At 51.9% G+C, this 19,623-nt stretch overlaps 9 protein-coding genes across 9 annotated transcripts; 5 read left to right on the top strand and 4 right to left on the bottom strand.

Annotated features, from left to right (window-relative positions):
- Positions 1-251: 251 nt before the first annotated feature.
- On the top strand, positions 252-2,347 carry BDV37DRAFT_272911 (lysophospholipase; the record flags this gene model as incomplete). The annotated part of the gene is made up of 3 exons (XM_032084975.1): positions 252-279; positions 685-866; positions 953-2,347. 3 exons carry the CDS (start codon positions 252-254, stop codon positions 2,345-2,347), a joined length of 1,605 nt encoding a protein of 534 aa, XP_031939772.1.
- A 432-nt stretch (positions 2,348-2,779) lies between these two features.
- Positions 2,780-3,538, bottom strand: BDV37DRAFT_284764 (bZIP transcription factor; the record flags this gene model as incomplete). The annotated part of the gene is made up of 1 exon (XM_032087572.1): positions 2,780-3,538. One exon carries the CDS (start codon positions 3,536-3,538, stop codon positions 2,780-2,782), a length of 759 nt encoding a protein of 252 aa, XP_031939771.1.
- Positions 3,539-4,273: 735 nt separating this feature from the next.
- On the top strand, positions 4,274-6,008 carry BDV37DRAFT_272910 (major facilitator superfamily domain-containing protein; the record flags this gene model as incomplete). The annotated part of the gene is made up of 3 exons (XM_032084974.1): positions 4,274-4,379; positions 4,464-4,746; positions 4,805-6,008. 3 exons carry the CDS (start codon positions 4,274-4,276, stop codon positions 6,006-6,008), a joined length of 1,593 nt encoding a protein of 530 aa, XP_031939770.1.
- A 414-nt stretch (positions 6,009-6,422) lies between these two features.
- Positions 6,423-7,367, bottom strand: BDV37DRAFT_295441 (alpha/beta hydrolase; the record flags this gene model as incomplete). The annotated part of the gene is made up of 1 exon (XM_032089883.1): positions 6,423-7,367. The coding sequence occupies one exon, from the start codon at positions 7,365-7,367 to the stop codon at positions 6,423-6,425; it is 945 nt and encodes a 314-aa protein (XP_031939769.1).
- A 532-nt stretch (positions 7,368-7,899) lies between these two features.
- On the top strand, positions 7,900-9,428 carry BDV37DRAFT_284761 (pyridoxal phosphate-dependent transferase; the record flags this gene model as incomplete). Its single annotated transcript, XM_032087571.1, has 2 exons — positions 7,900-7,990; positions 8,047-9,428. The coding sequence occupies 2 exons, from the start codon at positions 7,900-7,902 to the stop codon at positions 9,426-9,428; spliced, it is 1,473 nt and encodes a 490-aa protein (XP_031939768.1).
- A 2,232-nt stretch (positions 9,429-11,660) lies between these two features.
- On the top strand, positions 11,661-14,300 carry BDV37DRAFT_272906 (galactosyl transferase GMA12/MNN10 family-domain-containing protein; the record flags this gene model as incomplete). The annotated part of the gene is made up of 5 exons (XM_032084973.1): positions 11,661-12,099; positions 12,158-12,443; positions 12,497-13,094; positions 13,658-14,015; positions 14,218-14,300. The coding sequence occupies 5 exons, from the start codon at positions 11,661-11,663 to the stop codon at positions 14,298-14,300; spliced, it is 1,764 nt and encodes a 587-aa protein (XP_031939767.1).
- A 176-nt stretch (positions 14,301-14,476) lies between these two features.
- Positions 14,477-16,229, bottom strand: BDV37DRAFT_160726 (pH-signaling protein PalC). Its single transcript, XM_032079156.1, has 2 exons — positions 14,976-16,229; positions 14,477-14,905 (listed from the first exon to the last, which is right to left on the bottom strand). The coding sequence occupies exons 1-2, from the start codon at positions 16,209-16,211 to the stop codon at positions 14,654-14,656; spliced, it is 1,488 nt and encodes a 495-aa protein (XP_031939766.1). The 5' UTR covers positions 16,212-16,229; the 3' UTR covers positions 14,477-14,653.
- A 164-nt stretch (positions 16,230-16,393) lies between these two features.
- On the bottom strand, positions 16,394-17,763 carry BDV37DRAFT_252561 (Bromodomain associated domain protein). The gene has a single exon (XM_032082447.1). It carries the CDS (start codon positions 17,534-17,536, stop codon positions 16,889-16,891), a length of 648 nt encoding a protein of 215 aa, XP_031939765.1. The 5' UTR covers positions 17,537-17,763; the 3' UTR covers positions 16,394-16,888.
- A 78-nt stretch (positions 17,764-17,841) lies between these two features.
- Positions 17,842-19,614, top strand: BDV37DRAFT_252560 (transcription initiation factor TFIID subunit 7 family protein). The gene has a single exon (XM_032082446.1). The coding sequence runs from the start codon at positions 17,953-17,955 to the stop codon at positions 19,399-19,401; it is 1,449 nt and encodes a 482-aa protein (XP_031939764.1). The 5' UTR covers positions 17,842-17,952; the 3' UTR covers positions 19,402-19,614.
- The last annotated feature ends 9 nt before the right edge of the window (positions 19,615-19,623 follow it).

The raw sequence follows: 19,623 nt of genomic DNA, 5'->3' as shown, positions 1-19,623 counted from the left end.
AGTACCACATTGCAGAGAACCCAAGCCGGACCGTTCCCGTGAGTACCCTGGAATAGTTCCGAGAGAACGTTAGTGGGAGATGGCGGAAACTTCTCCGAAACTTCCTCCTTCTGCCTGAGATTCTCCCGATGAGCCCGTATCTTATCGGCTTGCCAGACTCTAGTGTAGAGCATGCTTCCTCAGTTGCTCTAAATCCCGGATGTCCCGGCTCCCGAATCTCAAATTATTGGGCTGTTTCCAGCCAGTAGCAAATGGTTCGTAGTCTACCAGGACGCAAAAGTGGATAGCAACGGACCTCTTCTTATATTTGGAATTAGTGGGCTGGGGCTCTCCACAGCATTTCTTCACGAACCATGAGACAATACCCAACCACGTGTGGCCATTAGGGGCTCATAGTGATCATCTCTACGCGGCCGATTACAGCGGGCACGGCATCTCATCCTATTGCTGTGAAAGAAAGCCTCATGCCGCGTAATGGGTCTTGCCCGTGGCTTGGTAGGAGCTAGGTAGTTACGCCTTTATATAAAGGGGTAGTATAGCGAAGGCAGTGAAGAGGTGTTCATTTCGTCGAAAACAGACAGTTTCTCAGTTCCTGCCTGCAATATCAGCAAAGGGGTATCCCCAAAATGAGATTCACTACCAAATATATATTTTTGGGCACGATTCTTCTCCTCTCCGGTGCAGAATGCACAACACCGAAATATACGGCTTGTCCGTCCATGAGTCTTGTCAGAGATGCATCAGGCCTCAGCACTGACGAACTCAAGTTTCTTGAGGAGCGGAAGAGCAAAGCGGATGCTGCTTTGATTAATTGGTTGTCCAGAACGAGCGACCAGTTTGACGTTGAGGATGTCAAGTTACCAACGGTGAGTGTCTGAATTTGCCTAGTATTATAGCGTTTACAACGTGAAGATAAAATCGGAGCATATTACTAAGAGGTATATAAGCCTAGATTGGATTGACTACCAGTGGTGGAGGTTACAGATCCATGCTTACTGGAGCGGGTGTCATCCAAGCCATGGATGAAAGGGACAGCAATGGAAGCTTAAGTGGTCTATTCCAGGCATTGTCCTATCAGGCTGGCCTCTCTGGAGGTGGCTGGCTGCTATCTTCCTTTGCCGGGAACAACTACCCGACCATTTCGAAGCTGCGGGAAGATCTTTGGGAAGAGACTTTTCAGAACGGGCTTCTGACCCCGGAAAATGGGAATGCGCCTGAGATCTACAAGCAGATTTTCGCCGACGTGGCTGCAAAGGATACAGCTGGGTTTGACACTACCCTCACCGACCCATATGGCCGTTTGCTCTCCTATCAATTCTTCCCAGGCCCAGACTATGGCGCGAACCTCACGTTTTCGTCCGTGGCGACCCTATCCAACTTCACAGACCATGCTGTACCCTTCCCCATGATAGTTAGCCTAGGCGTGAAGACGTTCAACGGGGAGAGCCTTCCAGGTCCCAACGCGACAATATACGAGTTCAGCCCTTTTGAATTTGGCTCGTGGGACAGCGACGTGAGCGCTTTTGTCCAGACAAAGTACCTGGGCACATCCATCACAAGCGGCAACCCAACCAACAAAAGTGGCTGCGTGACAGACTACGACAATATCGGATACGTCCTCGCAGTTTCCTCGAATGTCTTCAACTACGCCGCCGGATCTATGCCCAAGAGTTCCCTCCTGACCACGGAACTCATGACCAACGTGCAATCACTCCTAGTCGACGTACATGAAACAACCACCGAAGATTTCTTTGCAGTGTTTTCCAACCCATTCAATGGCTACAAGTCAGCCACCATGGAGCTGAACACGGCGAATCTAATTACGGAACAGGAGAAACTGCACCTTGTGGACGGAGGCGAAGCACTGCAGAACAACCCCATATGGCCCATGTTGCAGCCAGCTCGCGGCGTCGACGTGATTTTCGTCAACGACAACAGTGCCGATACCAACGACAATTGGCCAAACGGCACTGAGATCTTGACGACCTACACGCAGTCCTTCAACCAGGGCTTGACCCGCATGCCTTACATCCCAGAGGTCGCCACTTTTATCAAAAAAGGCCTGAACAAGCGCGCAACGATCTTTGGATGTGACGAAGCTGATAAAATCACCATTGTCTACCTGCCAAATAACGCTCAAACGTACATGAGCAATATGGCCACCTCAAAACTCCAATACTCGAAAATAGAGACTCGGAGAATGATCGAAAATGGCATGGCAGTGGCCACGCAGAATGGTGACGAGGCTTGGGGCTCATGCTTGGGTTGTGCTATTCTCAAAAAGACCGATACCAAGTTGCCACGAGCGTGTGATACATGCTTTAGCAAGTACTGTTATCGAGATTGATACTAGTCTGTCTGCCAAGTTCGATCTGTTCTGGGAAATCGAACCGAATATGGACATACAATACCTAGTTAAACTTTACACTCTAGTTCACTTAAGATAATAATCACTCCCCCTGACAAAACTACTTTTACGAAGTATCTTGATTCAGAAAGTAGTGCTCAGCATGTGCGTACATTGAGTCTTAGCAGTCCGCTCACGTACAGCAATATATGCGAGGGCCTCGCGAAACACCATCCTCTCATCCTCCGGCCAAGCCTGCGAGTTGTGATAGATATCCCGCAACATCCCGCACAGGCGATATCTACGACTCAATTTCTGCGACCAGTGAGCCACGCTGTCGGCTTTGAAGCTCGCTGTATAGTACTCAATCATCACTAGTAGACGCTCATCAGTCGAGTAAACACTGGGAAGGGCGTCGTCTCAAAGGATCATCTACTTCGGACGCCCGTCCAGGTTGGAGAATGCGGCAAACTTACTTTTCTCGATGCTCTCATACCCTGCTTGGTGTATGCTGTTGAGAATGTGGATAAATCGCTCCTCACAGCCGGCCCCCGGGGAGGGTTGGTCCTCGGGACTGACGCATTGAGTATCCCGCGTCGCCTGGTGCGGAGCCGATGAACTTGATACTCTGGGCGATGGCGCAGAAAGTGCGCAGGGCCATTGACGGGCCACATGTGCGCATGGACTTACATGTGGTTGGGACTCACTTGACAGCGAAGATGAGGAATAATCAAGATGTTCAAACGTTGAAGACAAAAAATCCAGGGACGAGCTTGGTGAGACTCCGGGGTGGTTGTCGAACTGGGCAGGGCTGATCGGCGGGCAGTTCAAGGCCCACAGGCAATTGTCTGATTCAGGAGCGCTGATTTCCTGATCTGGTAGCAGACCAATGCTTGTGCTTTCTGTCGCATATGCCCCAGTCTGGATGTTCGTGGAAGGGGGCGAGTAAGCTGCGTCGACATGGTCTTTGAGTTCGGAAATGTCGCCCATGTGCTTCTTGAGCTCTTCCAATTCCCGGATTCTCTCCTTGAGTCGTTTACCTGTAGATGTGAAGCTCTGTAAGCGAAGGCAGAGGCGGAGTGGTGGATATCTGACCGTGAACAGCTTACGGTATTTCTGTTGTGCCATCCGGTTCTGTATCCTTTTCTTCTCCGTTATGTCCATGGGGTCGGCACTGCTCGGCGCCTCCATACTTGTTAACGATGATATATGTGCGCTGCTTTAGTCCCGTACTGCGACTCTCTGTGTATGGTCTTTAAATAAGCGGCAGCAATGCTACGGAAGCATCTGGCCAGGAGCCTACTCGCCCGAGGATATCAGGAAGGAAGCTGCATGTGAAGGAAGCTACATGTGAGCTACGCCATACCCAGTAGTAATTCGCAAAAGCCAGAGCAGCACATAGTAAGTTGTATGTAGCAAGTCTATAGAGTAGCGAAGGCTTACGTGTGTTTGGTTTGCCGCTGTTGATCCCTGCAGGGTTAGTTCACTGCGATGAGCTCAGTTGGCCCTGGATTCCACGGGTCGGAGCGAAACGCCAGGAACGATCCCGGGCGTCAATTTGCACATCTTTTTGGTGTAATCCGACTGGCGCAGACCAACTCGATGGCTAACTTCGGCCGAGTGAAACCCCAGTGGACCTCTTTGAGGTAGTAATGACCAGGGGGTAAACAAGATCGGCGTATATCCAGTGAGCACTAATGCATAGGGGCCAAGTTTGTCCCATTTGCAGTGTTTGCGTTGTTCAATTGTATGCCACCACTCGTGACGTGATTTTAGGGCTGGCCTCGGCAGCGTAGTAGCATATAACTGATAAAATGATGCGTTCCAGTCTCGATGCACACTTCCAACATAGACACCAAAGACAAGAGCGCTCTCGCTAGCAATCCGAATTACAACCAATCTCCGATCCAGGCAGAAATATCGATAATGAATGACAGCAATGTTGCTCAGGACAACACGACCGGAACACAAATAGGCAAGACGAGGTGGTTTCTCGCTTGCATTGCATTCTATTTGACGGGGTTCTTGTACGGTGCGGCTTCCAAAACCACATTGTTCCAACTCTTCAGCGCGGGATTGTGCACATGGAAACTTATGACTAACAGTAGGTTTGTAGGGCTGGATACTACAATTGCAGCCTCGATTCAGGGTGAGATATACCAGGCTGTAGGCGAGATCGACAAGCTGTCCTGGGTGGGCGTTGGATTTCCGATGGGGTCCGTGGCTACTCTGGTCTTGTTTGGCCAATGCTACGGGACGTTTCAAATGAAATGGCTCTATTTCTGCACAATCGCTCTCTTCGAAATCGGCAGTGCCATCTGCGGCGCCGCACCAAACATGGAGGCTATGATAGTGGGTCGAGTGCTGACGGGGGTTGGTGGCGGCGGCATGTATATTGGGTGCGCCATGCTTCTCTTGCGTCTCATGTCCGAGCGAAACTAATGACACTCTCGATAGGACTCTCAACTATGTCTCCGGCTTTACAGATGTGGAGAAGCGAGGCCTTTACGTGTCCCTAGTGGGTGGATTCTGGGGATTGGGCTGTATCGTCGGCCCTGTGGTGGGCAGCGGGTTCGCCGCAAGCAGAGCAACCTGGCGCTGGGCCTTCTATATTAACCTAGTCATTGCAGTACTAGAGCTGCCATTATTTCTCTATCGCTTCCCGTCACTGGACTTGAAGCCAGGGCTCTCTTTTGCGCAAAGGTCCAAGTCCATCGACTGGGCCGGGTTCGTGCTCCACGCTGCGTTCTTCTCCATTCTTACAGTTGCTATTGCTCAGTCTGGGACCGTCTGGAATTGGTCTTCGGTGGGGGGCATCATTCTTTGGGCGGCAGCAGGGATAGCCGCTATATTATATGCTGTACAGCAGACGTGGTGTCTCATGACGACAAAAGAGAATCGTATCCTTCCTCTTGATTTCCTCCAAAGCCGAACCCAAGTATTGCTTTACCTTGGTACGGCAACGTCGATTACCGCATTCTTTGTGCCAGTCTACTACATTCCGCTCTTTTTCCAATTCACCAAGGGAGAAGAGAGCATGGTGGCAGCAGTCAGGCTTCTGCCATTCGTCATCGTTAATATTGTCTTCAATATCGCCGCCGGCGCTCTGCTCCCTCGCTTTCGCTACTATAAGCTCTGGTACCTTATCAGTGGCATATGTATTGTTGTTGGCAGCGCTCTCATGTATACGGTCACCAGCACAACCTCCACGAGCGCCATATACGGCTATGAGGTTCTGATCGGAGCCGGATCTGGCTGCACCCTACAGATCGGGTACGCCGTAGCAGCAGCCTATGTGCCTCCGTCGCGAACGGCCCAAGTCATCCGCTTCCAGAACGTTTCACAGATCGGATCCACGACGATTGCTCTCGCGGTCGCTGGGTGTATTTTCCAGAATCTCGGGTACGACAGATTGCAGCACGTGCTTGCAGGCTCGGGATTCTCCAATAGTGATTTAAGAACTGCTCTTGCGGGTGTTCAGTCTCTTGTTCTGCACGATGGAGACATGGAGACAAGATCCCGCGCTGTAGGAGCCATTGTCTCCACTTTAGGCGACTTGTATGGACTCGTTATTGCAGCTGGAGCATTAATGATTCTGAGCTCATTGTTGATGAGATGGGAAAAAATGCCGTTATCTGACAATGTGGTTGGAGGGCTGTAGTTACGCGTGGGAAACCATGAGAGCTTAAGTAGGATGGAAGGGCCACCTTCTTTACAGCCCATTTTCTTTGAAGGTATACATACGTTGATTTATATAGGTCATTTCTGAGGTTCAGTTGACTAGGTACAATTCTCCGCCAATCCCAAAGTGTCCCGTTATGAACATGGATCCCCTTGATTTGCCGAAAGCCTACCAATGTATATGCATGTCCTACTTGCTATTTAGTCCTATTATATCTCTTCGAACCAATTGTCTCGCTCGCAGGGGCTCCCGTCGGGAGCAGGTCATAACGTCAGACTCACACTTAGGGGGTGCTACAGGGGGGTTACCTTGAGAGAGCAGGGATAATTTCTTGGTACTTGAATTGATGATAATCATTCGTCTACAAATTGACAAAACATTTGGATGCTGGAATCAGATCGAGGAGAATTTTTGCTGCAGCCATCTCCCAACATTCTGGATTGTGATATCAGCCTCAGCGGCCCGACCTGCCATGAAGACATGAACATGCTGCTGTTCTTCTGCCAATTCCAATTCCACCTCCACGCCCGCCTTCCTAGCCAGCTCCGCAAACCGCTCGCTGTCATCCTGCAAGGTTTCATGCGTCCCAACCGCAATATATACCGGTGGCAGACCCTTCAGGTCCGCATAAATAGGATTAACCAAAGGATCGCGCAGCGAGGCCCCCGTGCCAGCAACATACGCCGCGGCCAATTGATCCAGCTGCGGCTGATGAACCAACTTATCGAATTTGTCGTTTAGTGCCATGGAGTCAAAGTTGTTCAGCAGATTATACCATGGGGAGAATGCTACAATGGCTGCAGGTAAAGGGAGTCGGCCTGCTTCCTCCTGCTTGATCCTCAGAACCAGTGCCGTGGCCAAGTTCCCTCCAGCGGAATCTCCTGCGGTCGCGATCTTGTGTGCGGGGAATCCACGCTCCTGTAGAAGCCACTCGTAAGCAGCAAGGAGATCATCCAGAGCCGCGGGGAAGGGATGTTCCGGGGCCAGACGATAATCGAGGATCAGCACGTTCGCGTTGGCAGCCCGGCCGAGATGCGCGGCGAGCTTGCGGTGGCTGTTTGGCGATCCCAGACTGAATCCCCCGCCGTGGATATATATGATGACGGACTGTTGGTTCTCATTGGACTGCGGCAGGAGGCTGACCGGGGAAGCCCAGATGCCTGGTCGTCCTCTGACGTTGACATCTTCGTAGGTGACGCCCGGAGCCTCAGCGGCGCAGCTCTGCTCTTCTTCGTAGAGGGAGAGAATCGTCGCGCGGTCCAGATTTGGGTTGGCCTTCATGCGGCTGGCTTTAGATTCGTAGAGTCGGCCGAGTGCTTGAGATTCAATGGACGGCATATTGGAGTATAATGTGTGCTTGTGCAACTGGTACTAGATGTTGTTTTTTTGTTTTCGATGCGGCGGACTCGTATGCTTCATCTCTGAACCAAGAATGGGGCAGTTCTACAAATAAAAGACGCATCGAAAGCGCGGCGACTCTGTCTTGCAGCCTGCTGTGGCTAGGAAAACATCATGCTCCACCCAGCAGGGTACTAAGATGTAGTAATATACACATTTATTAGTAAATTATGAGGCAAAGAGCATTACTAATATTTCGTCAGTTGTGTATGTGTGCCATTGCCATTAGTATACCCTGGGGGGCTGAGACCTTAAAAGGGTCCACCTTCTACTAATATATTTGGCCCCATTAGTCGAAGCATGCCAGTCTTAGTTCGGAATTGATAGAGTAACAACTTCACCTCCATACAACAGGTCTGCCACAGGGGTTTTCATATCTTATCGCTTTTATCTCGCATGACTTGGACCTCCTCTCGCTCAGTGACTCAGAAGCAGGGATATGAGGCAACGGCTGGTGTGTACAGAGCTGACCATGGCGCACCGCCCTGCTGCAACTTTCATGAGGACTTCGTCTATTTTTCCAAAACTCCACCGAGGGCTCCATAGTATCAGTGGCCAGGCTGGTACGTGAGAGGAGGGTAGTGGGCCAATTTGTCATCTATACTAACTCACGATCCAGGGCATGTTCGACCTCAGATGCGCACCCATGATCCGCGGTTCAACTATCAGGATTTCTTCGAGAGTCAGATCGAGCAGAAAAAGCGCGATGGCTCATACCGCATCTTCAACAATATCAACCGCCTCGCAAGTAGCTTCCCCCAAGCACACACCAGGGATGCAAACGAAACTATCACCGTCTGGTGCTCAAACGACTATCTCGGCGTCGGGAGCCACCCAAAGGTTCTCACGACCATGCATCAAACCCTAGACATGTACGGCGCCGGGGCGGGAGGGACAAGGAACATTTCAGGGCACAATCAACATGCAGTCGAGCTTGAAAAGACGCTCGCCCAGCTGCATCGCAAAGAGGCTGCGTTGGTCTTTACATCTTGCTTTGTCGCTAATGATGCAACCCTCACGATCTTGGGATCAAAGTTACCCGGGTGTACCATCTTCTCTGACAGTGCAAACCATGCGTCGATGATCGAGGGGATCAGGCATTCCCGAGCGAACAAAGTGATATTCCAGCATAATGATCTTGCTGATCTGGAAGCCAAGCTGTCGTCTGTCCCTATCGACGCACCCAAGATCATCGCGTTCGAGTCAGTCTATTCAATGAGTGGGAGTATCGGGCCTGTCCGAGAAATCTGCGCTCTCGCACGCAAGTACAATGCCATAACATTCCTTGATGAAGTCCACGCGGTTGGCATGTACGGCCCCACCGGCGCCGGAGTGGCAGAACATCTAGATTGGGATGCGCATGTCGACGGGCGCCACGAAGGAACAGTCCTTGACCAGGTTGACATAATCACGGGAACTCTTGGAAAGGCCTATGGGTGCTCGGGGGGTTATATTGCTGGACGAGCTATGCTGGTCGATATGATCCGTTCATACGCGCCGGGCTTCATCTTCACGACTTCGTTGCCACCAGCCATCATGGCAGGTGCCAATGAAGCCATCAAACTGCTACAGTCAGACTGGCAGCGACGGGACCTACAGCACGAGCATACCCGAGCGGTCAAAAACGATCTGGTCGAGAAGGGTCTTCCGGTTATGTCGAACCCGTCCCATATTGTTCCTATCCTCGTTGGCGATGCGAGGGATGCAAAGAAAGCGAGCGACATCCTGCTGTCCAACTTCGGGATATATATCCAGCCAATCAATTACCCCACCGTACCGCTGGGGCAGGAGAGACTGCGTGTTACCCCAACGCCGGGGCATACGAAGGAAATGCAAGAGGAGCTGTTGTTTGCGCTAGATTATGTCTGGGAGCAGCTGGGGCTCAAAAGGGCAGAAGAATGGGAATTGGACGGCCTCGACTGGGCGAAGATACATAAGCCAGGAGAGGATGGTGCCTTGTGGGGGACCAGGGGCCGAGAATCATCAAACCCTAAGCTATAGAGTATACTACAGATCCTTTACTGTTTTAGAGTCTCTTAAATGCAGAGATTTAATTTATTTTTTTCTAGATCCATACCATATGGAGGTATAGATTACGGAGTAGATTGAACGGAATAGTTCGTCCCGTCATCTCTCGAAGGGTCAGGGTCCGATGCATGCTTCATCGAGACACCTAGCCAGCTCACCGAATACTGGTGCTGGGTTTCAGAGTGCCTCCCAAGGCTCAGCTGTGGCTACACTTGTGCCTCGGCCGATTATCATGAACATTGGATTCGCACCAGCCTCTAAGCCTCATTACCGCTAAGCAGGCATCCTCAGGTCGCATTCAGCAAATCCGACATTCGGAAAACACGATGCCGATTCTCAGTCCCGCCACATCCATCGCCGAAGTGTACAATTCCCTGAAGGATGACGACCCTGCGTGGACCAGAGAGCGGCCTCGACTGGGGCAATCGACATGTCACGACTCACGACATCAGATTATATGTGGGCCCAAAGGCCGATTACTACTCCGACCTTTGGTTTCATCCGGGCTTGGCATGGAGATGTGCTGACTATTTGTAACCTCAAGACCCGGATTCTGGCGGCGGATATGTGATTTAACAGGTTTCGGCCGGATCCTCTGAGTCGGGAGGCTGGTTTACGTTACCCATGTGTTCTGGGGAATGGTGGCGGTCGGGATGCATGGGTTCTTGTAGGGTTTTGGGACGACGCCGAGGCCGAGGATGTAGCTGAGGGGGTTGGGGCTGGACCTAGATGTGAATGGAATGTGAGGTGATGACGACGTAGTTATATCTTTGTTGATGAATGTAGATATGTCTGTCTGTCAGTATCTATTTGGGTATACTGTGAAGGGAGAAGCTGTATGCAGCTGTGTCTCCTTAGGGTTTGGCGGAAGAATGTATACTTGAAAGCGACCAGATAGAAATAAACCATGGAAACAAGGTTGTACATCACTGACTAAGTCGTGTAGCAGTGCTATCAAGAGTTATGATGCTGTTATTCGCCATTAACTTTAACTCTTAGAATCTTCGCTGAGCGTTTCTTGATCTTGCCGTGGTGGAGCTAGAACGTACAGAGCTCAGTATCCATATTCAAAACTAGAATCAAGACAGAACGCGTGTTATCGTTGTCGTGATCGGGATGAGGTGATTCCAGACCCCGATGACCTTGATTTGAGGAATGTCGTTGAGAGAAGATCTGGAGTTCTGGGCCTTGGCTGTGGCCGGTTGCGTGCAGTCCTATCATGATGGGGAATAAATAATACATGGTCGGTACGGAGCACGGCGGACTATGTATTGTATACTGACTAGTACTAATACTCCGTACTATAGTTACGGTAAAGTCCCTGCCAAGAAAGACCAACTGGTGGGGTGACATGCGGATCCAGTGACCAAAGCGAAATGAGGATAATTTCTCGTTCTCTCCACCACCAAACCACATTGGCCCGTCCAGACGCTGTCAAATTTCGATTTAATTTGCTTGTCCTCTGCGCATTGTGATGTTGCAGTCGTCACAGAGGAGAAGTGAAACCTATCTCCAACTTCATTTCCCATGGATGGGGAGGTAGCGCTCGTCCTCTTCTTTTCTCCTACTCCATCCGGCGCATGATGTCCTGACTCGAGTTGTTCGGCTTGTTCCTAGTTATCAACGCTTGGATCCATCCATTTACCCAGGAACTTCCCGTTCAGGTGGTCCTTTTGTTGGTTCCCTTTCATTCAGTTCCACTGGGTTCAATCTTCATTTGTCTATTGGACGGAAACGGGTCATTCTGTTCACGGATACTTTTTCCTCTCCTTTTTAATTTGTATTTTCGTTGTTCTTATTTTATCTCTCCTTCTGTATAATTTCGGATCCGTGAGATAGGGTACCACTTGGCGATACGAACGCCCCCGTTGTCAACTATTCCTATTCCGTCTTTTTTGATCCAAACTCAACTTTGAGGTCTCACTTTTCCGACTTGCTGTTTTCCCTCTCGTCTGAACAACTTTCTATTTGATCTCAGTGCCACACCTCATTCGGTTTTTCTCTTCATCTTCGAATTCCCAGCCTCTCGAAGAGTCGCGTCCTGGTGACGCTCCCTCAACGTCCATCCCGCGATATCATTCGACGTCGTCGAATGTGAACCTCACCACCACAATTGCTCATTGATCCGGTCGCTTCACGGGCAATTGTGCCCGTGCGCCTTTGTCCCTTCCTCCCGACATCCCCGGGAACTCAAAATCCCCGCTCATGTCCCTTTCTCGGTCACCCTCACCCCACCCGGCGGGCGGAGGGTGGTCCAGTCCGGGCCTCACGACAGGCAGTGGCAGTTCGACACCACACAGTGGCTTTTTGTCGCCGAACCCGTTAGGTCCTAGCGGGATCTCGTGGGCCGCCGCCAAAGCGAAGAGCGACGAGGTTCGAGGGTATCCGTCTTTTTCTACGAGGAATAATGGCTTCTTTTCCCGGTCGAAACGTCGCATCTCGGCCACCCTGCCGAGTTTTCGTGTAGGCTCCAGGTCGCCGAATGGCTATATTGATAAAGACGATTTTGGACGCGGCCGACCATTCTCATCGGGGGGAGGTTGGCGTTCCTGTGGATTCGGCAGAACCATGTTGCGCCGCAGACGGCTACGGTTGTTGATGGCCCTGATTCTGGTCCTGGTTGGATATTTGGTCTTTTGGACATGTAAGTTGGTCCTGGAGAGCTTTGTGAGGATATTGCACGGACTGACTCCTTTCGGTAGCTTTCATCGAGCGCTATCGACGATCATCGTTTGGCGGCGGAAGCAAATTCGTAATCATCCTCGAATCCAATGTAGAGGGCGGCGTGATGGAATTAAAGGGAGCCCGCGAGTGGGCGGTGGAGCGCAACAGCATCCGAAATAAGCAAGAATATGCAAGACAGTGGGGATACGAGTTGGAAGTGGTGAATATGTTGGCCAAGAAGCGGTATTCGCATGAATGGCGCGAAAGCTGGGAGAAGGTCGATATTATCCGGGAGACCATGCGCAAGTATCCCCACGCGGAATGGTATGTTCTACCACTATTGGGTACCCTAGATGCTGGCTGACCGTTGTTCCTAGGTTTTGGTGGGTGGACCTCAATACGTGGATCGTAGAGTACTCCTACTCCCTGCAAGACCACATTTTCAACCGCCTGGGCGAGATTTCGTACCGGGATATCAATGTCTACAATCCGTTGAATATCAGCCACCCGCCGACGGGGGCGTATCTTGATGATGCCTCGCGCTCACCGGTGGGCGATGGAGACCCATCATCAATTCAGATGGTGCTGTCGCAAGATTGCAGTGGTTTCAGTTTGGGTTCCTTCTTCATGCGACGCTCGGTGTGGTCGGAGCGTCTGCTAGACATCTGGTGGGATCCCGTCATGTATGAACAGAAACATATGGAGTGGGAGCACAAGGAACAGGACGCCCTGGAATACTTGTATACGAATGAGCCGTGGATCCGCAGCCATGTTGGATTCCTGCCTCAGCGGTATATGAACTCGTATCCGCCTGGCGCCTGCGGGGACGGGGGCGATCCAGATATCCACTTCGTGGAAGGCGCAGGTGACTTTATGGTGAATTTGGCGGGCTGTGACTTTGGCCGCGACTGCTGGTCAGAGATGTGGGAGTATCGCCGCATCAGCCAGGCGATCAACCGGCCATGGCGGGAGCGCGTAGAAGACAAGGCGACAGAACTCTACGAGAAGTTCTTTGGGCGGCAAGATACTACGCCGCAATCATAAAGTCCTACCACTACACCACGTAAATGGCTCGTACATGATCGGCCGCGGATGATCTTTGGCTCGCTGTACATGTCGCCATGTGGGTGATTCGATGACCGTATTGTACTTGCTGTGGGATTATTCTGACGATATTTCGGCGTATTTGGACGACATACTTTTGCTATACATGGCTTGCATTTGTTGGATGTACTGTACACTGCCCCGGACGGGCTATCATTGATTGGCAAGCGTTTCTTTACTTACGAGATAATTATGGCATAGACAGATGAATCTTAATCATTTTGAGTATGTTTTTCCTCATCACTGTAAATACTTCTAAATGTAAACCCAAGCAAAGCAAGGATATACTACCTCACGTGATCCAAACTAACATGCACAAAAGGCGTCTACACCCCGCCGTATCAATGCACTACGCCCCCAGACCGCCCACGGCCTCCGCCAATCACCAGGGCCCAATTGCACATAACTCCGGAACCCCGACGACATCAGAAAAGGCACATCCATCTCTCGAATCCGAGATCACCACTTCGCAACGCCCTCCCCGCGTCTCAGACCCCGGCCAAACCTCCCACCCCCGAAGAATCCTCCAAATCCCGCGAAAAAACAAAAACAAAAAGTCCGCCAAAATGCCTACCCCCGAGTCCGCCGCCTTCCTCGCCAAGAAGCCCACCGTGCCCCCGACCTACGAGGGCGTCGACTTCGAAGACAACGTCGCCGTCCACAATGCCCGTGACGCCATTATCCGTGAGCAATGGGTCCGCAGCATGATGTCTCGTCTCGTCGGTGAAGAATTGGGAAAGTGCTATGCGCGCGAGGGTGTCAACCATCTGGAGAAGTGTGGGGCTTTGAGAGGTTGGTTTTCTTTCTTTCTTTCTTTCTTGCATGCTTTGTAGGTGTGATTGGAGGTTGTGGTCTGGGTGTATAGATTTGAATTGGGGTGTTTACTCTGGAATTGAGATGGGCAATTGGCTCAGGAAAACTTACTGGGGAGAATTGAATTGGCAGTTGTTGGTTTGGAAACTGCATTTGAATCTATGCTAATAAAGTCCTACAGAGAAGTACTTTGAGCTGCTGAAGGAGCGCAAGATTAAGGGTTATCTGTTCCAGGAGAAGAACTATTTCGAGAAGACTGCTTAGCTGGATTTGGTTCGATGGAATGCATATTTGGTTTGAATGGAATGGAATTCAATTGAATTGAATCGTGTACTGGATGGGATTCTTTTTTCTTTTCTTTGTTAGGGTTGTTGTTTTTTTAGATCAATTGTATCATTTTTTACCCTTTTCTTCTTTTTTTGAGTCGCTTTGATTTGGGTTGAGTTGAGTTGAGTTTGGGGGTTTCTGGGGTGAGGGACGTTATGTTGGAGGTTATGTTGGGTTATGGATTTATGAGATGGATGATAGAGCGGTTGCTTTGACTATACAAGCTCGACTATGTACTCATGTACACACCTATACATCATGTTCTCTGCCCATAGAACAGTCGCAGGGTATCAGTAATAAGCACTGTCAGTCCGTTCAGGAACCGTGCTCGGCGTATCTCTTGCCAGACCAGATTCCTCCTCACTATCATCTACATCACTGCCAGGTCCAAACTCGTCCTCCATGGGCGGTGCACGCATCCGCACCAATTCCTCCTCGTCCAACGCCTGGAGCCGATAAGCCCCGGGAGCAGAATGGATATCTCGACCAGACGGCAAGTTCGCCACGAGATCCGCGGACGGCGGAATCAGCTGCGTATTGATCTAAACACTTCCCGTTAGCAAAGAACCCTAAACACAATGACTCAAGCAAAGACACAAGAACTAAACCCACCGTATCATTCATCCTCACCCACTTCGTCTCCAACATCTCAATAACCCGCCCTTCCTCCTCCCGCCCCGCATTATCCCCCGGCCCCAACTCGCCCTTCTCCATCCTGCCCGCATCCTTCTCCATCTTCCGCTCCTCCCTCCGTTCCATCCACCCCTGCTTCAGCCTCGAAAACCCTCTACTCTTCACTTCATTCTCCTGCTTCTCCCCCCGGACCCCCAGCGCCGTCTTCGCAGCCCGCAGCCACGCAATCCCCTCCCCAATCTTCCCCGCCAGCTCCGCATCAACCCCGAAAAACCGACACGCCCGCGCCCGCGCAACCCTCCCCAGCACACGCGCATACTTGATCAAATCCTCCTCAATACCGGCACGTCCCTGCGCACCCACAGCCCCCAGCCCCGCAGCCGCCTGCTCCGCGTACTCGGCCGCACGAATACACAGTCTGGCAAACAGATGCGCGCGCACCTTGGGGATCTCCGGCGCGCGGACCATCCACTCCTTGTCATTGGGGTTGCGGGCCTGGATGCAGGCCGAAACGTAGGAGTCGTCCTTGAGCACGGCGAGGAGGGTTGCTTCGGCGAGCGCGAGGGACGCCAGTGCGGCCTGCGCGGCGGGGTCGAGGTCGGGCACTTTGCCCGGGGTGGCGGACACGGAGCGCGAGACGTGGGCGAAGACCGGGGATGTGGCGAGGAGGGAGTGGACTGCGCTGGCTTGCAGCAGGTGCTTTGTGGCGGATGTGATGGCTGCGGTGCGCGCTTCGGGGGTCGGGGTGGTCGTGGCATACAGGGTGCGGGTGACGGTGCTGTGGGCTAGTTTGCTGAGCACGTAGCCGTATGTCGTCAGCACGAAGGCGAGCTCGTATTCAAGGCCCAGGCCTTTGGGTCGCGGCTGTTTGAGGGAGAGCGAGGAGGAGGTGAGCGTCGGGCGCCATGATGGTTCGGGTTCGCTGTGTAGGGCGATTTCGATCTCTTCGGAGGGCGTCTCCGGGAGGCGCGTGCTGGTTAGGCTGTTGGTGATGGCGGTTAGGTAGGGGAGGTAGTCGGTGAGCGTGGTGAGGAGGGTGGAGAGGTGGGCGTCTTGTTGCGGGCCGCGGGGTAGGCGTTTGTGTGTCTTTAGGGCGGTGCGGAGGGCGTGGCGGGCGGTTGAGGCGGCTTGCGGGAGGGAGGGGTGCGTGGTGGAGGTGAGGTGGGTTTGGAAGGAGAGGTGCGAGGTTGTTGGGAGGGTGAAGGCGTAGACCATTGTGTCTGTGGGTGTAGGTGGTGGTGTAGTTTGGGGATTGGGGAGTTGGAGATGGAGTTTAAGTGAGGTTCGGGTGGTTGATGTCATGGCGGCCAAGACTTTATTTACTGTTTGCTACGGAAGGTTTGCTACAATGGAGCTTTGGTGGTTGGTGGTTCTTTGATTATTTCTAGCTTTGAGTAGCGCTCCTTTGTCTGCTCCTCGCTCATTGATACTATAGCTAATGATTTCATGGCGAATTGAGTGGTATATCCCTTCATATGGCCCGCTTTCACTCTGCTGGTTGACCCAATCTCATACCCTTGTTTGAATTGCATCCAGGGCAGGATATATACGTCGACACGGCGGGCTGCTGTATTCGAGGTCTCGGTGTGTCCATCTTCATGTCGAGAATATTGGCCGGGTGCATAGATATGTTGACTGTGAATACGGGCTGTAAGAATACCCAGTCGAGCGAATCGGCGACCAATCGTTCCCTTGGTCAAGGACAACCGTGTTGCCCAGCAGACCTTTGTCCTTGCTGTCTGTTAGCAGACAGTAGCGTGAGCGTATGTATAGGAGAAAAGAGACCCCAACAGAGTCTCCAATACAATGGTCCTTCCACCATGTACCGTCCGTTTTTCGCAGACGTTAATCCTTGAAGACGAGGAATAACATCCTCCATAAGCCTCACTGCTTCACACATCCATGCCCTCCCCATCCGACAAGTTGCTTGGCGCACTGCTAACGCCAGAAGAATCACTCTCCGCAAAATATGGCGCCCGCGACCGCACCTGCGACCCCCATTCCTGGATGCTGGGCGCACCACCCTCAATCACAATCGGATGTTCCTCGGCATTCTTTCCCAGGACAGTTCCCGCATATCTCGACTCCTCTCCCGTCTTACTGTGCTTCTTCTTCAACACCGTGAGATAGTCTTCCTTCTCCAGGAAATCTGTATCCACAACGTCACCCTCGCTCGGTAGAAATCCCGCGATGCGTCGAATTTCCCGATTCGCCGGGCCCGTGAACCATCCTAGAAACCCTTCCAGTCCTCGCATGTCTTCGTCACCGTGCCAGTCTTCTTCCCACTCGCGGAGTTGTGGTCGCAACGCGCCCGCGTCTTGTAGGGCTTGGTAGATGTCTTCCAGGGTTGGGACGGGGTTGTTTGGGTGTGCGTTGGCGGCGTGCGTGGTTGCAGATGAGGCCAGGATCATCACGTAGCGGGCCGTGAGGTCGGCGAGGGTGTCTAGGACTGACGGACGGGTTGCGTGGAAGCCAGCTGCACGGAGAATCTGGATAATGGGCGGGCGGAGCAGAGCGTTGTGTAGATTTGGACCTGACATGGTGATTTCTTTGTTGAAGGGAAAGTGAGAGTTGTGCCGTGGTGTATTTGAGTGATGCTGAGAGTCTGGGTTTCGTTGAAAGACAGGTTTATTCGTCAGATAGGAGAGAGACGAATAATGACGCAGGATGAGTATGAGGGAAAAATTGCGTTCTTAATTCGGTGGTGTTGATGGAATGAAAGTTGAAGGAAAGGCGGAACGAAACAGTTCAGGTCAGCGGACTTCCGGCGGTCGCGTCGTTACCTTTCCGCCTTTCGGCCTGTGTTTCTCTTCCTCCGCAACCACAAATTACATCAACCAGACATCCTCATTCCCATCCCTCACACCACATACACGCATACGTTCATTCTATTCCCCCGGCTTCAGCTTGGGGTCAGGCACTCCGCTTCATTCGTCTGATCTACGAACCGTCCGCCATGTCTGAGGGTCGCCCGTCGCTGAAGCTCACCTTCGGCAAGAAAAAGGCGCCAGAGGAACCGCCCAAAAAGCCAGCTCCTCCTCCACCATCAGAAACCCCTCAACGCAAACTCACACTAAAAATCGCGCGTAAACCAACCACAGAAGCAGAGCCAGAGAAAGCAAAGAAGAAAAAGCCATCGAAAAAGCGGCCAGCCGATGAACCCGCCGCCAGCGAGCCTTCTGCGTCGCGGCCCGCGCCAGAAAAGCCGGCAGGCCCCAAGCGTTTGAAGTTGAACCCTTCCAAGAAACCCGGCGTGCAGTCGATTCGGATTAAGAATAAGGGCCTGGTTCCCAATCGGCCAGTTGGTGTTGGATACGACTCGGAAGCGTCAGATACAGAAATCGATCCCTCCATCGAGGAAGGGTTTATCCTACGTATGCTACCTGGGGAGGAATGTGAATATCTACGACGTGCTATCGCCGAACGACGATTTGATCGCTCAGAGTTCTCGTTCAAACCGCTTACGCGCGAAGGACGACGCGCCGTTTTTAGAGTTCGAGATAAGCAATTTGCTGCGGCTTTGGTGGATCTACCATGTATTATTGAGGGTATGAAGAGTTGGGATCGCCGTGGATGGTACAAGTCGGGGGATATCTGTCAGATGCTGTTGGTGCTGGGCCCGGTTGCGAACGAGAAAGAAGCTTTGGAGTACCCACTCCCTCCCGAGGTCGAACACGGCGATGATAAGACTTTGCAGTATCCTCATGGTCTGACGCCGCCTTTGCAGTGGGTGCGCAGGCGGCGATTCCGTGAGCGAGTTAGTACTCGGACGATTGAACAGGTAGAGAAGGCTGTGGAAGATTTGATTGCACAGGATGAAGCCGCTTTTGGCGTCCCTCGTTACGAGTTGGTCGATAGCGCGTCACTGAACCGGGCTGAGGGCCTTGTACAAAGTGGAGAATATGACGAGTACGATGACGAGCAGGATGCCGAAGGTGAATGGGATATGGGGATGGAAGAGGCCCCCGGTATCTTTGAAGACTTTGAGGACGCCCTTGCTGCGGAGATGGAAGCTGCTCTGGCCGCCGATGACAATGCAGCTCCTCCCGCTGCGGCTGCGACTCCCGTGGACAGTGGGGTTTATCAAGCTGGTACGCCTATGGCAACGAAGCCGTCCACACCTGCAGCGGAGTCGTCGGGTGACGAGAGCGACGAGTCTGATGGAGACGAGCGCGGTGTGCCTGAAGACGGACTGGATGAGGAGCAGCTGGAACAGCGGCAACAAATGCAACAGCAACGTGAAGAAATTGCAGAGTTAGAAGCGCTTATCCGAACGGAGACCGCTAAGTGGGAGAAGATGCAAAACCAGATTTTGAAGAACAAGCTTGCCAGGCGCATTCAGGAATTGAAGAAGGATCTTTCTCTGAAGAAAGTGTCTATCGGAGAAGGTGACGAGGACGCTTAATCTTGTTACGTTTTGAGATATGCTTTTGTTGGATCGTTGAAACTTGATACCCCGAATAAATTATTGTTGCAAAATTGAATGACAGAGTTCGCATACGAACTGGCCTTTTCTTTTTCTTTCTTATCTTCTGCTCATTTTTCCGACTATTGTAATTTAGTGGGGGCGGAAATCGTGTACCTTATCGCTACTTAATTAACTGAAGATCAATGTCCCGTGACTGGT

The sequence above is a fragment of the Aspergillus pseudonomiae genome, assembly GCF_009193645.1.
Source record: "Aspergillus pseudonomiae strain CBS 119388 unplaced genomic scaffold BDV37scaffold_51, whole genome shotgun sequence".
NCBI lineage: Eukaryota > Fungi > Ascomycota > Eurotiomycetes > Eurotiales > Aspergillaceae > Aspergillus > Aspergillus pseudonomiae.
The sequence above is the reverse complement of the archived record's forward strand: the minus strand, read 5'-3'. Positions and strand labels throughout refer to the sequence as shown.

Excerpts from the sequence above, each read along its gene's own strand:
- BDV37DRAFT_160726 (XM_032079156.1), bottom strand. The coding sequence starts at position 16,211 with ATGGTCTACGCCTTCACCCTCCCAACAACCTCGCACCTCTCCTTCCAA. Across the intron at positions 14,906-14,975 it reads GGGTGAGGATGAATGATACG|ATCAATACGCAGCTGATTCC; the intron begins GTGGGTTTAGTT and ends GGAAGTGTTTAG.
- BDV37DRAFT_252561 (XM_032082447.1), bottom strand. The coding sequence starts at position 17,536 with ATGTCAGGTCCAAATCTACACAACGCTCTGCTCCGCCCGCCCATTATC.
- BDV37DRAFT_252560 (XM_032082446.1), top strand. The coding sequence starts at position 17,953 with ATGTCTGAGGGTCGCCCGTCGCTGAAGCTCACCTTCGGCAAGAAAAAG.